At 28.9% G+C, this 16,382-nt stretch overlaps 2 protein-coding genes across 2 annotated transcripts in view; both read left to right on the forward strand.

Annotated features, from left to right (window-relative positions):
- LOC142233813 (uncharacterized) overlaps positions 1 to 9,150 on the forward strand; it is a 292,870-nt gene extending 283,720 nt beyond the window's left edge. The window contains exon 2 of the mRNA XM_075304846.1: positions 67 to 9,150. Coding sequence (XP_075160961.1) covers positions 67 to 2,153 — 2,087 coding nt within the window. The 3' untranslated portion in view covers positions 2,154 to 9,150. The remainder of the gene's footprint in view (positions 1 to 66) is intronic.
- A 1,019-nt stretch (positions 9,151 to 10,169) lies between these two features.
- LOC142233897 (uncharacterized) lies at positions 10,170 to 12,731 on the forward strand. The gene is made up of 4 exons (XM_075304956.1): positions 10,170 to 10,490; positions 10,560 to 10,958; positions 11,155 to 11,459; positions 12,371 to 12,731. Exons 1-4 carry the CDS (start codon positions 10,270 to 10,272, stop codon positions 12,637 to 12,639), a joined length of 1,194 nt encoding a protein of 397 aa, XP_075161071.1. The 5' UTR covers positions 10,170 to 10,269; the 3' UTR covers positions 12,640 to 12,731.
- Positions 12,732 to 16,382: the final 3,651 nt, after the last annotated feature.

Genomic DNA, 16,382 nt, shown 5'->3' on the forward strand with positions numbered 1-16,382 from the left:
CTCATAAACGATTTAATATGAAATTTCTATTATATGTCTGTCTTTTTTTGCTTTCTTCCTTTACAGAAATCAATGAATTGGACTGTGTTCATATACAATGTCCCTTAACATGCCCCATTGACAGTTATCTCAAGTCTAGTGCAGACGAAGAAGAGGAAATCGATGACGATGATGATGATGGAGAAGAGGAACTCGAAGAAACCAACTATGTAGAGGAATTGGGTCATTTTGATCAATTGCCTCCCCCAGTACCAGGGGATCATCATGGCGCTTCGCTTCATTATCTTCATAAACGGGATATACCATCCCATACAGAAGTGGAAAGATGCTGCGAACGTCAACATTGCGTTTGCAAGGAATGTCAGGATGTACCAAATTGCGATGGCGATCAGGTGGCCATAGAAATACACAAAGGTGAAGGAGTACCTGGTAACTGTTGTTCTCTATACAAATGTGTGGCCAAGCAGCAATGTACGATGGGTGTGAAGCAGTCGTATTGGAAGAGTAAATGCCTAAAATGTTCCTGTTTTGGAGAGAGTGAAATGTGTGAGGATCACTGTCCCCCAGTTGAGTCGTTACAAAACTGCTTCTCCGACTATCATCAACAAATGATGCCAAATGGCGAATCCTGGATGGAGGGTAGTTGTGTAAGTTGTATCTGTGATGAGGGAGAACCAAGTTGCCGAACTCCCATATGTAAGAGTTGTAAGCATGCCATTAATGTGGAAGGTGAATGTTGTCCACGTTGTGCTGATGAAGATGAAGAACAATTTATACCAGACTTAGAGGAGGACGTAACGGAGAAGATAGAAGAAGAAGAAGAAGAAGATATTGTTAATGAACCAAGAACCATTTCCGAGGAGAATACAACAAAGGGCCCCATGAGGACCTCTACCACCAAAACGGATAATGAGCTGGAGGAAACTTCTACCTTAGTGACATCATCGGGAAGAGTTATCGCAACAATGAATGCGGAAAGATCAACCACCACTATGGACTACAATAGCACTATTGCAGAGAATTCATCCACGGTATCTAGCATGAAAGTTAATTCATCCATGGAGGAAACTTCTACAGCAACAACCTTAGATTCTTTGCAGCACGATTTAACCTCCACAACACCCGCCGCCGAGGTCAATGACTCAAGTTCTTCTTCTGAAATGAGACCTTCAACCCTTAGTACTACAACCATGAATAGCACAGAGACTACCTCGACCTCTGAGAGTTTGGAAACATATACTACCGTAGCGAATACTTCCAGTTCCACAGTTATTGATGAAGATACCGCATCAACTGCCCAAGAATATGAATCAACGAACTCTACATCTAATGTGGATGTTTCCAACACAAATCCCACATCAACAATGGAAACTCAATCTCCAAGTACAATGAAATCGATTTCCTCATCAACTACCCCTGTAACAGACTTTGATAGATCTACTGGAAGTGATAATGAAACTTCATCTAGCAATGTTTATATGTCTGAAATACCAGAGGTCAAAGAAACATCTCCCACTCCCAATCCTAGCATTGTACCACAAGAGTCTATATCGGAAAGACCCGAAAAGCTACAAACAAATGATGATGCCACAACTCTTGATCATGATATTAACCATTCGGAAACTACTAGCATCACATGGATGAATTCATCCCTACTCTCGACCACTACAGATTCCCTGACCACATTTACTACCTCAAGCCAAAAGATCTCATCAGCCAGTCCAACTAATACTCCCTTCTACACACTAAAATCCTCAACTCAAGAACCCTCAACAACGTCATCACCATTTAGTGAAAATTATTCCCAATCCAGCACTTATCGTTCCTCTTCATATACTCCTGAAGAGCTAAGCAAGAGTAGAAGTATCATTGCGACATCTGCTCCAGAACCTTTGGAACCTTTGCATCAGCATGAATCCTATCCCTTTGAAGAAGCAGATTTTAGTAATCAAAGTACCCAACATCAAATGCGTTCTATATTCGATGAAATCGATTATGTCATTATGATTGTCCTGTTCATAGGCGGTCTATTGTGTATAGCATTGGGTCTTATAATACGCCATACGAAAAATCGCAAGAAGATGTATTCCAGTCTACCCAATTCGGAAACAAGTCTTAGTCAAAACTCTACCCACACCATGATGACAGTGTAGGGCGATGCACGACTATATATTAAGGTAATTTAATAGGGTGGGTAGGAATGATCAATAGGAATGCATTCAATGGGTTTTCGAGAGAATGAGATGTATTTTAGATTAGAGTACAGAAGAGTGTGAGGTAAGGAAATCGAGAGATGTATTAGATGCACAGAAAAAAAATTCACCAAAATTTTTCCAATTAAAATTTTAATTGAATTAAAAAAAAAAATATTAAATTAAAAATTTAATTGGTTCAACAAATTGTTTAATTGAAACAAAAATCAATCACAAAAATTAATTGGAACAATTAATTTTTAATTGACTTTGGATACTATCATTTCTGCACAGAAAAAAATAAAGAAATTTTTTCCAATAAAAGTCTTAATTGTGTTTTAGAAGCTATTCAATTAAAAATTTAATTGATTCAACAAATTTTTTAATTGAAACAAAAATAATAGTATCAATTAATTTTTTTTTAATTGACTTTTAATTAATTTTTTAATTGCCTTTCAATTAATTTTTCAATTAATACTACCATTTCTGTGATTGAAGACATTTCAATTAATTTCATGATTGAAGACAAAAAATATTTTTTTTGTGTGCAAACTTTCTATAGATAAAGATTTTGTTAATAGTGAGAAAATAGGAATGACTGGGAGATTAGGGGATATTCTCAGGAGAGAGCTAGGGGAATGTGGATAAATTGCAGTTTCCATCTTGACTTTGTAATCCCGGTTAGATATTTCTATAACTCATATATGTGAAAAATTATAAATAGGATAGCTTGCATCAGGAGAGAAGAATTTTTTGGTGTACTCAGAAAAGAAATCACGAAAGTTTTGTAATTGAGTTTTAAAAAATATTCAATTAAAAATTTAATTGATTGAACAATTTTTTTAATTGAAACAAAAATCTATCTTAAATATTATAGCTCCAATTACATTTTTAATAGGATCAATTAATTTTTTAATTGACTTTCAATAAGTTTTTAATTGATTTTCAATAAATTTTTTAATTGATACTATCATTTCTATGATTGAAGACATTTCAATTAAAAAAATAATTGAATCAATTAATTCCGTGATTGAATCAGAAAATAATTTTTGTGTAAATCTACGATCGGAACATATCTGAGTATTGTCCCTTGAGTCTTCTTTTGCAATCTATATACACTGAAGAGATTTCTTTTTTTCTGAGGAACGAATTTTTAGACAAACAAATTTTTCCTTTAACGTTAAAAAATTTTTCTTTACAAACAAATAAATAATATAAGAGACAATGGTTGAATCATTTGCCATAAATTTGGGTTTATTTGCTCTTACAGAAAATAATTTACATTAAATGGGAATTTCGTTTGTCTAAAATTTCGTTCCGGAGGAAAGTACTTTTTTCTTTGAATGTAACATCACAATTTTTTTAATTACTGCTGCTTTATTTTAAATAATTTTTTAAAAAATATTTAAAATGCAATTTTAAATTTAAACATAAAATAATAGAATCTTTTATTTTTTTAGGGAATATAAATGGAGTTCATATTATTATCTTATCTCTGTATTACATTCCCCTTACCTTTCTCAGAGATCATTCCCCCTAGATGCTCATTGCTGTGAGAGATAATTAGAACAAACCTTGTATTTTAGTTTTTTTTTTTTTGTAAATTTAATTTTCATTTTATGTATTTATTTTTTTATATATATGTATTTTATTTCCTAAACAATATATATATTATATTTATTATTTTATATATTCTATTTATTATTAAAAATTTCACATACGGATAAATTTAATTTTTTCCTTTGATGTTTTTTTTTTGTTTTTTCAATAAAAATCCTACTATGCCTTATGGAAGAAAGTTCCCTTAGAAAAATAGGTTTAAAATTTATATCGACCTTTTTTTCAATATTAAAGTGAAATTATAACAAATATGTTATACAAATTTTATTAAAATTGAGTTTTTCATTGCGGCTATAGGGGTCTCAATATTTTTTTCAATATTCGTTGGGTCTATGTTTTACAACTTCACGATTAAGGTGGTTAAAAAACAATATATGAATTAAACTAAATTTTAATAAAATGTTAAGTATAATTTATTTAAAATTTAATTAAAATTTAGTTTAAATTATTACATTTTGTAATTATTTTTTTTTTTTAATTAGATTATCAACAGCCAGCCTATAGCCGTAATTATTAACACAATATTAATGACATAATTACAATGTATTCAGAAGCTTTATATATATATATAAACATTTATTATTTTGGCCAGAAAATACATGTTATTAATCATATTTAAATGTGAAACATTCTTTGATCTGCTTTATTTTGTAGGCGTATTATTTGTTCTCCGTGTGAAAAACAATATATGCGAATATCAAAAAAGAAACAATCGAAACGAAAAAAACAGGCATCCCATAATAATTATATATGGTTTGACCTCATTTATGTCAAACCATTAAAAAAGTCATTAAATATTCGAACAATGATGATGACGATTTGTTGATGGAATGGTAAAGCCTAGAGGTGAGCATGTGATGCGAAATTTTGCGACACTCATAAAACTTTCGGTGACTCACTGCATGAGCAGTGAAGTACTTCGTGAACTGGACATATCAAGGTTTTAAACAAAAGTATATTTTTCTCAAAAAAGTACCCTTTTCTAAAAAAGTACCTTTTCAAGTACTTTTTCTTCAGTCCTATGTATAATCTTTAATTAATTTTCGAAACTTTCTGGGACTAACTGCATAAGCAGTGAAATACTTCTAGAACTAGATACACGCACACATCAACGTTATATCAGATATGTATCAAGCATTTAAAAAAAAGTACCTCTTTTCTAAAAAAAAGTACCCTTTACTAGTACTTTTTCACCAACCCATTTACTAAATCCGTTACTCACTGCACGAGAAGAGGAGTACTTCTTGAACTGGATATACACACATGAACATTGTATTAGATATGTATCGAGGTTTTAACCGAAAGTACTTTTTTCTAAAAAAAGTACCTTCTCTAGTACTTCTTCACCAGCCCCATTTATAAACATTATTTATCAAGACGTTTCGTGACTCACTCCATGAGCAGTGAAATACTTCTGGAAATGGACACACACACACATCGAAATTATATTAGATTACATATCTCAGGTTTTAAACAAATGTTCCTTTTTTTTAAAAAAAAAGTACCTTTTCCAGTACTTTTTCACCAGCCTGATTTTTTCAAAAATTTCACTCACTCATGGTTGCCACTGTTGGTAGAATCCCACCAAAAATGGTGGATTTTTTACTCTTTGGTAGATAGGTAACACTCCTGATATACACAAAATTTTTTTATAGAAATTCAATTTTTGACAAAATTTTCTATAGAAATAAAATATTGATAAAATTCTCAATAGAAATAAAAAAAATTAAAATTTTGAGAAAATTTTATTTCTATAGACAATGTTGTCAACATTTTATTTCTATAGAAAATTTTATCAACATTTTAGTTCTATAGAAAATTTTGTCAAATTTTTATTTCTATAGAAAATTTTGTCAAAACTATATTTCTATAGAAAATTTTGTCAAAACTTTATTTCTATAGAAAATGTTGTCAAAATTTTATTTCTATAGAAAATTTTGTCAAAATTTTATTTCTATGGAAAATTTTGTCATAATTTTATTTCTATGGAAAAGTTTGTCATAATTTTATTTCTATAGAAAATTTTTCCAAAATTTTATTTCTATAGAAAATTTTGTCAAAATTTTATTTCTATAGAAAATTTAGTTAAAATTTTATTTCTACAGAAAATTTTGTCAAAATTTTAATTCTATAGAAAATTTAAGTTCCTCTTAGTTGGAGAGGAATATTTTGCAAAATCTACCAAAACATCAAGAATTCTACCGATCTACCAAACAGTAAAAAATCTACCATTTTTGGTAGAATTCAAACAAATGTGGCAACCGTGAGTAAAATACTTCTTTACCATCAACATTATATCAGATATATATGAAGGTTTTAAACCAAAGTACATTTTTCGAAAAAATAGTACCTTTTCCGGTACTTTTTCACCAACCCGTTTATAAAATCTGGGACACACTGACAGTGACAGAACTAGACATACAAACATCAACATTATATGAGATATGTACATTTTTTTTTCTAAAATAAGTACTTTTTCACCAACTCGTGTTGTTGTACTCACATGCACATCTCTGGCAAAGATATTTCACACAAACTACAAAAACAACAGGAAATCAAATGGCATAAAGAATTTTCCCAAAGAGTGAAAATGAGTATTCAAAATATTTAAAAAAAATATATATAAAAATTTGGAAAATTGTAATAGAAAAATAAATAAATATTATTATATAAAATTGAAACAACTGGGTGAAATGGCCTTAGAAGCAAGCAAACGGAAAACAAAAGAGAAATAAAATCGAATTGAAAGGGGGACCTTATGGAAATAATACTACTAAATTTCAGAGAAATACTTCCAGGAGATTTATTTATCGAAATGAGAATAGGACCCTGATTTTGGTTTGTTTTTTGGCTTGCAACTTTCACCCTTGCTCTTTTTTTCTAAACTCATTAAGTATCTAATTATATTTAGCACTAAAAATGTGATAATTTTTTCATTAATTGTTTAACCAAAAAAGCACACACATACCCACACAAATTATATAAAATATATATTTTTTTGTTTACATATGTATGTAATTTTTTTTATGTATACTTATTTATAATTAAATTATTTGTAGCTTATTAAATTATTTAAGAAGTATTATAGAGAACTTTATGTATTATTCAAATAATAATAAAAAAACAAATATCAAAAAATCTATTATCTTACGTATATCAAAAAACAAAATGCATTATTAATTTCGTACAAAAACAAAAAAAAAACATTAATGCAAAAAATTCCAAAACATTTAGGGTTATATATACATATACATACGTATAGAAACCAAATACAAAACGCAGAGAATGAGAAGAATGAGAAATACATCTTTAGAATTTTAGAGGGCAATATAAAATATATGTCTGTAACTATTTCACAATTTCCGGTATTATTTTAAGCTTATCTACACACACACACATATAAACGAAGAAAATATTTATTGGATTTTAGTCTTAAGAAATTCAATATTTTATGTAACAATTTATATAGTATATTTCTAATGAAACTTTATAATATCGATAAAACGATAGAAATTGGAATTAAGTTTCAAACGATACGATAAATCTTTTTGATAAACTCAACATTTTAAAAAGAAAACGACAAAATCATAAATTAATATTTAAACAAACAAACAAAAAAACTCCAATAAATGATGACATTTTTAAAATTGTTTGCTTACAATATTTAACGAAATCCCCAAAACACACAAAAAAGATGACTGAAATTCATTAAAGACCTTTTTACCAAATTTTCATATATTTTATGAAGCAATTTTTTTATATTTTTTACAAATTATTTTATTATTTTTCGATGTAAACATTTTTGTATACTATATAGTTTTTTTCTGAAAAAAAAACACACACACAAAATATTGTATAATACTCCATGGGATCATGATCAAACAAACCATTAAAAACTAACTGAGGGCAAACCTACACAGAAAAAAATTCACGAAAATTTTTCCAATTAAAGTCTTAATTCAATTAATTAAAAATTTAATGGTTTCCAAAAATTCTTTAATTGATACAAAATCAATTACAAAAATTAATTGTTTCTATTAATTTCTTAATTGGATCAATTAATGTTTTATTGACATTCAATTGATTTGTTAAATGATACTATCATTTCTGCGATTGAAGACATTTCAATTAAAAAAATTAATTGGATCAATTTCGTGATTGAATCAGTAAAAAAATTGTGTGTATATATATAAAAAATGAAAACAAAATGTAGGCAGCGCATACGTATCGTAAAGTGAAACTTTCCCTAAAAACCTAGTGGGGTTCATTATCAAAGGCAGCCAGACGTACTATTTTTGCAATTTTATTTTTTAAATGTAAAATTGAGAAATGTTTTTCTTGGGCCAAAGTTTATGTATATGTAATAAAATATCAGAGGCAAAGGAATATTGGATGTAATTGCATTACGTTACGTTATGTTTGTCTATAATTTGTAATATAACTAGTCCGCTTAAATGTTCAAACATAGTCATAGCGATTGGCGGTTGGCGAACCAGTTTTTGTGCGACAAGCAAATAAAACAACCTTGTAGGCAAAAAATTTCCTCTCGAGTGTTTTTGATGTCAATAAAGAATGATTTTCAATATTCGACATTCGAATTTTATAAAAACATGTAATGTCTGGTTATTTGTTGTGTTATTTCAAGAAAATAGAATTTCCACGTGGGACGTGGCAACAACAATGATTAGGAGTGAGTTCAAAAATTTGATAAGCAATGGCAACTCTATACCATTTTCTATCAAGGAATTACGCCCCGTTCACATTATAAGTTTAAACGAAGGATAATGCCTGTGTCCAACATTTCGAGACATATCCCAGATGTTGACCACACTATAAATTATGTTATGACGGCATAATCAATACTGCTGCTTGTTATTGTGATCGATAACACATTTATCGATTATTTAGACATGGTCGACAATTCTTAGCAATTGGTCACACTGTAAGATTCTTTACAAACACAAACTCCCATTAGAAAAGCTTTTAATTTCCTAACACGCCGCCAGACGTCACGGCATTCCGTCGCCAATTTTGAGCTTCCCATAAGAGTTGCACGTAAACAAGTTTTCGCCTATCGCTATGATTATGTTTACACACTACGGTCTAGTTTATTTCTTCCCCCAACTAATGGCTGGTTATCACAAAACTCATCACGTTGTTCCTGGATCTGATTTCCCAATAAATAGGAGTAATTTTACAAAATCATAACGGTTCAGCCGTACCGTAAAAACAAGCACAATCTTGCTTTATTATATATATGATAATAATTTTGTAAATATATTATTTTCTATTCAATGTCTAAATAAATTTTAAATAAATATTCTTCACTTAAAATTAATGGATATTTGTGTTTCTTTTTTCACCAATTTACAATGAATCGAAAGTAAAGGTAACACAGAAACTTTAAAGGTAGGTTGTAGGGGAACAAGAGAGAGTTACTGTTGTTGTTTTCTGCATTTTATAGTCAAAAATTTTCTATAGAAATACAATTTTGACAAAATTTTATTTCTATAGAAAACTTTGTCAAAATTTTATTTTTATAGAAAGTTTTGTCAAAATTTTATTTCTATAGAAAATTTGGTCAAAATTTTATTTCTATACAAATTTTTGTCAAAATTGTATTTCTATAGAAAATTTGGTCAAAATTTTATTTCTATAGAAAATGTTGTCAAAATTTTATTTCTATAGAAAATTTTGTCAAAATTTTATTTCTATAGAAAATTTCGTCAAAATTTTATTTCTATAGAAAATTTTGTCAACATTTTATTTCTATAGAAAATTTTGTCAAAATTTTATTTAGAAAACTTTATTTCTATAGAAAATTTTTGCAAAATTTTATTTCTATAGAAAATTTTGTCAAAATTGTATTTCCATCGAAAATTTTGTTAAAATCTTATTTCTATAGAAATGTTTGTCAAAATTTTATTTGTATAGAAAATTTTCAATAGGAAATTTTGTCAAAATTTTATTTCTATAGAAAATTTTGTGAAAATTCTATTTCTATAGAAAATTTTGTCAACATTTTATTTCTATAGAAAATTTTGTCAAAATTTTATTTCTATAGAAAATTTTGTCAAAATTTTATTTCTATAGAAAATTTTGTCAACATTTTATTTCTATAGAAAATTTTGTCAACATTTTATTTCTATAAAACATTTGGACAAAATTTTATTTCTATAGAAAATTTTGTCAAAATTTTAGTGTCTTCTCTAAAACAATTTTAGAATGCAACTTTTAACCTCACACTCTTTCAGTTTGGCCGATCTTTTTCAATATGCGATAAATTAGATATTCCAAAGGTTATTTGACTTTTTCCAAGCCCATTTGATATTTACAAAATGACAATTTCAAATTGGTTTCTCTACATAGACGCCTTTTGTGAAGCTCCTATATAGAGAATCAATTGCCAAATCATAAAATTCCTCTTGTCTGAAAAACCCAATCGTAAGCCAAATCAATGCCTCCAAAGAAAACACGCAAATCTCGATTAAATTCCAATTGCGACATAAGAATCATAAAAAAATCCTCTTCCTCGGATGAGAATCTCAAAACTTTAAAGAAATCAGAAGAAAATTTCTTAAGTGAAAACAGTAAGTATGGCAATGAAAGTATAATCGTGGAAACTTCTAAGGAGGATAACGAATCCTCAATCATCAAGATTAAAGGACCCTTAACACGGTAAGTATACAATCAGATTTACATACTAAGATCCATGAAACGTTCCCCTTCTATTGTCTATGAAACCAGTACCTACTTACTCATAAGCGATTACCATAAATTTAAAGCAGCTCGTTGTATACAACGCTTTGTACGTGGATGGCTAGCCCGTCTAACGTATCAACGTAAAAAATGGGCTGTTATCATTATACAAAAAGAATGGAGACGATTCTATGCCCAGCTCCGGTACTATAAAAAATTGGAAGACCTAGTTCAAAGGTGCGTGGAAGAGCATTACTTTAGGTCAGCTCAAAAAATTCAGGCACTGTGGCGTGGTTGGTGGGTGCGGGAGCATATTCACAATCATAAAGAACTGCTACGTTCGCAGCTTATGGCTGGCGAAGATCTACTGCATTGTGTAGCCTACAAGTTACATCACCTATTAAGGACCCATCAAATACCGGGCATATATTCATTGAGAAATTCAACGTAAGCATTTCGGATTATCCATTGATTCAGACTCATAAGTAGTATTCATACCCGTGTGGTGCTAAAATACATGAAAAATGTAGAGTATACTCAATTTTCATACCAACAAACAGTCTCCCTATGAGAACGAGCATTAATTTTCTTTCTTTCTCGATTAAGCTGTGCCCATAACCTTTAAACCCCTTCCCTCTTACAGGGCCTTTTCCAAAGTTGAAACCCTCTTGTCCTCCATGACATTCAAAATATACACCGATCGTACAAGAAAAGCTCATGGTTTTCGTGAAAATCAAAAAAAGCAAGCCCGAAGGGAATTTGAAAAATCCTCATATGCTACACAAGTCCCTTTTCCGGGACCAAATATCCAAAACATTTGTAAACCCAAATGTATGCAATTTTACAGTGAAAAAGATGTTGATAGGAAAATGACAAGGATCCTAAAAATGTATGAAGAGGCTAACCGAAAGAGTTCACAGGGAAAGGAGCCAAAACAAAAATCGAAAGGTAAGTTTGAAGAAGGGGCAAGTGAAAATATATATACTGCTTTCTCTTCAAACATATGTATATATGCTTGCCGGAATCAGATCCATAATTTCCGAGATAATAACATTGTTGTGACAGCCTGTAACATACAGATTCGGTTGCCACAGTTCGTAAAATTTTATAACAAATTGAACATTTTGTACTATAGAAATAAAATTTTGACAAAATTTTCTATAGAAATAAAATTTTAACAAAATTGTCTATAGAAGTAAAATATTGACAAAATTTTCCATAGAAATAAAATTTTGACAAAATTTTCTATAGATATAAAATTTTTCCAATTAATGAATTCTTGATAAAAACGAGCTCGAGCTCGAGCTCAAATACAGGTCGAATACAATAAAAACAAGTTTGTAACAGATATTTTAACAAAATTTTCTGTAGTAATAAAATTTCGACAACATTTTGAACAAAACTTTCCATAGAATAAAATTTTGACAAAATTTTCTATAGAAATAAAATTTTGACAAGATTTTCCAAGGAAATAAAATTTTGAAAAAAAGATTTTATAAAAATAAACTTTTGACAAAATTTTCCATAGAAATAAAACTGTGACAAAATGAGATTTCTTTGTTTGGTACTTTTTTTGTAAAATATTCTCCAAATGTTGGTAGATTATTTTTGACTCAAGTGGCAACCGTGGTTACAGGTCCCCGTGAAATAACTTTACGTTCTTGAAACATATTTGAGGGAAATCATACTCCTTTTCTGAGTAATAAGCGACCTCTTTCTCAATCTCTGATATTTCAACCTATACCATCTGTGTGTGTGCGTAATTTTGCTGCACAATAACTGCCATCAATTTTATGCATAATTAATTTGATTTTTTTCTTTTTATTTCTTTTTACTTTTAAACATTAATTGTTCTGCAGATTTTCCCAAGCAACCGGGCAAATGTTTTAAGCAAACTCCTACAACATTTTGTGGCGATGTGGTTCGTAGCATGAAGAAATGGAAAATTATAGATGAACAAAAACTTCAACTTGATCCCTATTTATTTCAATGTCCTGAAAATTTGGAAAATTTCCTAAAAGAAGCAGAGAGTTGGTGGAGTTTATTACATGGTACTTGCAATTGTCGTTCGGAATGTATAAAAGAAATTCCTGTAAGAAATTTGCCAAAATCTACAAAGAAGGGTTAGAGGATTTTGATATTATTTTTGGAATTGTTTGTGACATTTCTATTATTACTTGCTGAAATACATATTTTTTATACTTACACATAAACTAAAAAGGACAGGTATTTTGTGGGTGTTTCGAAGCCAAGTGGAATATGTTTTAAGTTATGTAGCAATTGTATTTGTATATATGAATGTAAATTTTGCTACACACATACCCTTCCGTCTGTCATTTTTATATGCATTCCATTACCTTACATGTTACACCAAGCGTAAATAATACACTTTACCTACCATTCATGACATAGAAAGTTTCTGTTACATCATTCGTTTTGGTAACAAGTACTTTCACTTATGACACTTGCTTACATCGTCTAAAGATTACTTTCTTGTTAAACAGACCGCGAAATGGTAGACGTATGATAAGGCATTATTATCCGTAGGACACTACCAAAGGATTTTTACAAGGTTTTATGGTATACCCAGAAAACTGATTAGAACAAACTACTCCCAAGGGTTTAGGCAACAAGTTATTTTCATACACGCAAAAAAAATTTAGTGAAAGTCTAACCAACAAAGACTCATTTTCTTACATCAAAAGTTGTAACCAATTTCAAAATGTTTAAATTTTAGAAAAATGTATCATTTTACAGGAATCGAGAAATCGTAGTTTTGTAGACTAAATTACTTATCGAATCAGCCTCGTACTTTAATAGACGTATAGGTTATGTTATTTCAGGCATACTCACACTATTCCGTCCATTGTTATGCCACAGTGGCGAACTTCTCTCTTATCTCTAAATGCTGCCCGATTCCATGTTTAGCTCAATAACAAGGGACCCTCTTTATATAGCCAAGTCCGAACGACGTTTCTTAGAGAAGCCTTAATACACTCAGAAATGTTACCAGCATTACTGAGATGGGATAAACCAACGCTTTTTGGTATTCGATCGGATCTTGGATTGAACCCATGACCCTTTGTATACAAGGCGGACATGCTAACCATAGCACCTCGGTGCACCTCTATGAACATAAAAAAGTGCCCTGATTTCTAACATTCTTACCCATACATTCCATACCACCTCCGATATCTAATTCACCATTGCAACATAGCGAACAAGAACTCCAACAAGTACTTCACAATTCAAATTTTTGGATGTTCCCGAGCAGTGCAGTTTATTTTTATGTAACTTTGCAGCAACACCCTTGTCATTTAAGCATTCATTCTCTATGATGTATAGCTATCACTTTGTATAGAAATAACTTGGGGGTTTTCTACTTTGTGGTTTTGTAAGCATATTTGGCGTATACTACTTTTTCCCCATCTTTATGGGGACTTGGATTACAATTCGGATAGCTTTCCTATTCTAGTATTATGGTGGTGGGGTACTAGGGAAGGTAAAAGTTAAAAATACCATCAATCAAGAAGTTAAAGTATAACAATTGTCATTTATGGTGATAACTTGCGGTACGGTCAGACTGGACAAATATTTGACAGATATAAAAAAAGAATTCCTTGCCAGAGTCAAACCATTAAACTATTTTAGATCATATTGCGTAGGTTAGGTTAAGTTAGGTATAGTGGCAACCCGATATTTCAGGCTCACTTAGACTATTCAGACCATAGTGGTGAACTTCTCTCTACTCATATGGATCCGATTCTATGTTAAACTCAATTATAAGGGACCTACTTTTAATAGCCGAGTCCGAACGGCGTTCCACTTTGCAGTGAAACCACTTAGAGAAGCTTTGAAACACTCAGAAATGTCACCAGCATTACTGAGGTGGGATATCCACCGCTGAAAAACTTTTTGGTGTTTGGTCGAAACTGGGTTTGAACCCACGACCCTGTGTATGCCAGGCGGGCATTAAGAAGTACATACATTTTCTATAGAAATCAAATTTTGACAAAATTTTCTATAGAAATAAAATTTTGAAAAAATTTTTTACAGAAATAAAATTTTGAAAAAAAAATTCTATAGAAATACAATTTTGAATAAGAATTCTATAGAAATACAATTTTGACAAAATTTTCTATAGAAAACAAAATTTTGACAAAATTTTCTATAGAAATAAAATTTTGACAAAATTTTCTATCGAAATAACATTTTGACAAAATTTTCTATAGAAATTAAATTTTGACAAAATTTTCTATAGAAATTAAATTTTGACAAAATTTTCTATAGAAATTAAATTTTGAAAAAAATTTTCTATAGACATAAAATTTTGAAAAAATTTTCTATAGAAATCAAATTTTGACAAAATTTTCTATGGAAATAAAATGTTGACAACATTTTCTATAGAAATAAAATTTTGACAAAATTTTCTATAGAAATAAAATTTTGACAAAATTTTCTATAAAAATAAATGTTGCCAAATTTTTTATAGAAATAACATTTTGAAAAAAATTTTCTATAGAAATTAAATTTTGACAAAATTTTCTATAGAAATACAATTTTGACAAAATTTTCTATAGAAATACAATTTTGACAACATTTTCTATAGAAATAAAATTTTGACAAAATTTTCTATAGAAATAAAATTTTGAAAAATTTTCTATAGACATAAAATTTTTAAAAAAATTTTCTATAGAAATAAAATTTTGACAAAATTTTCTATAGAAATAAAATGTTGACAACATTTTCTATAGAAATCAAATTTTGACAAAATTTTCTATAGAAATAAAATTTTGACAAAACTTTCTATAGCAATAAAATTTTGACAAAATTTTCTATAGAAATACAATTTTGACAAAATTTTCTATAGAAATAAAATTTTGACAAAATGTTCTATAGAAATTAAATTTTGGCAAAACTTTCTATAGCAATAAAATTTTGACAAAATTTTCTATAGAAATTAAATTTTGACAAAAAAATTTCTATAGAAATAAAATTTTGACAAAATTTTCGATAGAAATACAATTTTGACAAAATTTTCTATAGAAATACAATTTTGACAACATTTTCTATAGAAATAAAATTTTGACAAAATTTTCTATAGAAATAAAATTTTGAAAAATTTTCTATAGAAATAAAATATTGACAAAATTTCTTATAGAAATAACATTTTGCCAAATTTTCTATAGAAAACAAAATTTTCTATAGAAATAAAATTTTGAAAAAAAAATTTATAGAAATAACATTTTGAAAGAAACTTTCTATAGAAATAACATTTTGAAAGAAACTTTCTATAGCAATAAAATTTTGACAAAATTTTCTATAGAAATTAAATTTTGACAAAAAAATTTCTATAGAAATAAAATTTTGACAAAATTTTCTATAGAAATACAATTTTGACAAAATTTTCTATAGAAATACAATTTTGACAACATTTTCTATAGAAATAAAATTTTGACAAAATTTTTTATAGAAATAACATTTTGCCAAATTTTCTATAGAAAACAAAATTTTCTATAGAAATAAAATTTTGAAAAAAAAATTTATAGAAATAACATTTTGAAAGAAATTTTCTATAGAAATAAAATTTTGACCAAATTTTCTATAGAAATAAAATTTTGACAAAATTTTTATAGAAATAAAATTTCGTTGTTGTTTTTTATTGCAGCTTAAAACCATACATTGACTAAACTACAAGTGTAGCTTAACCAACAGAGGAAAAGAATGTTTGTCAAATTTATTTGGGCAAAGCCCTATAGACTGCAAGATGGTTGGATGGACGCACGTTTCGGAATTACCACATTCCTCATCAGCATCCTCTACTTGCAGCAAAGCTATCAACCAATTATCAGAATAAATTCAGGCAGTTTA

The sequence above is a fragment of the Haematobia irritans genome, chromosome 4 (assembly GCF_050003625.1).
Source record: "Haematobia irritans isolate KBUSLIRL chromosome 4, ASM5000362v1, whole genome shotgun sequence".
In the NCBI taxonomy this organism is placed as follows: domain Eukaryota; kingdom Metazoa; phylum Arthropoda; class Insecta; order Diptera; family Muscidae; genus Haematobia; species Haematobia irritans.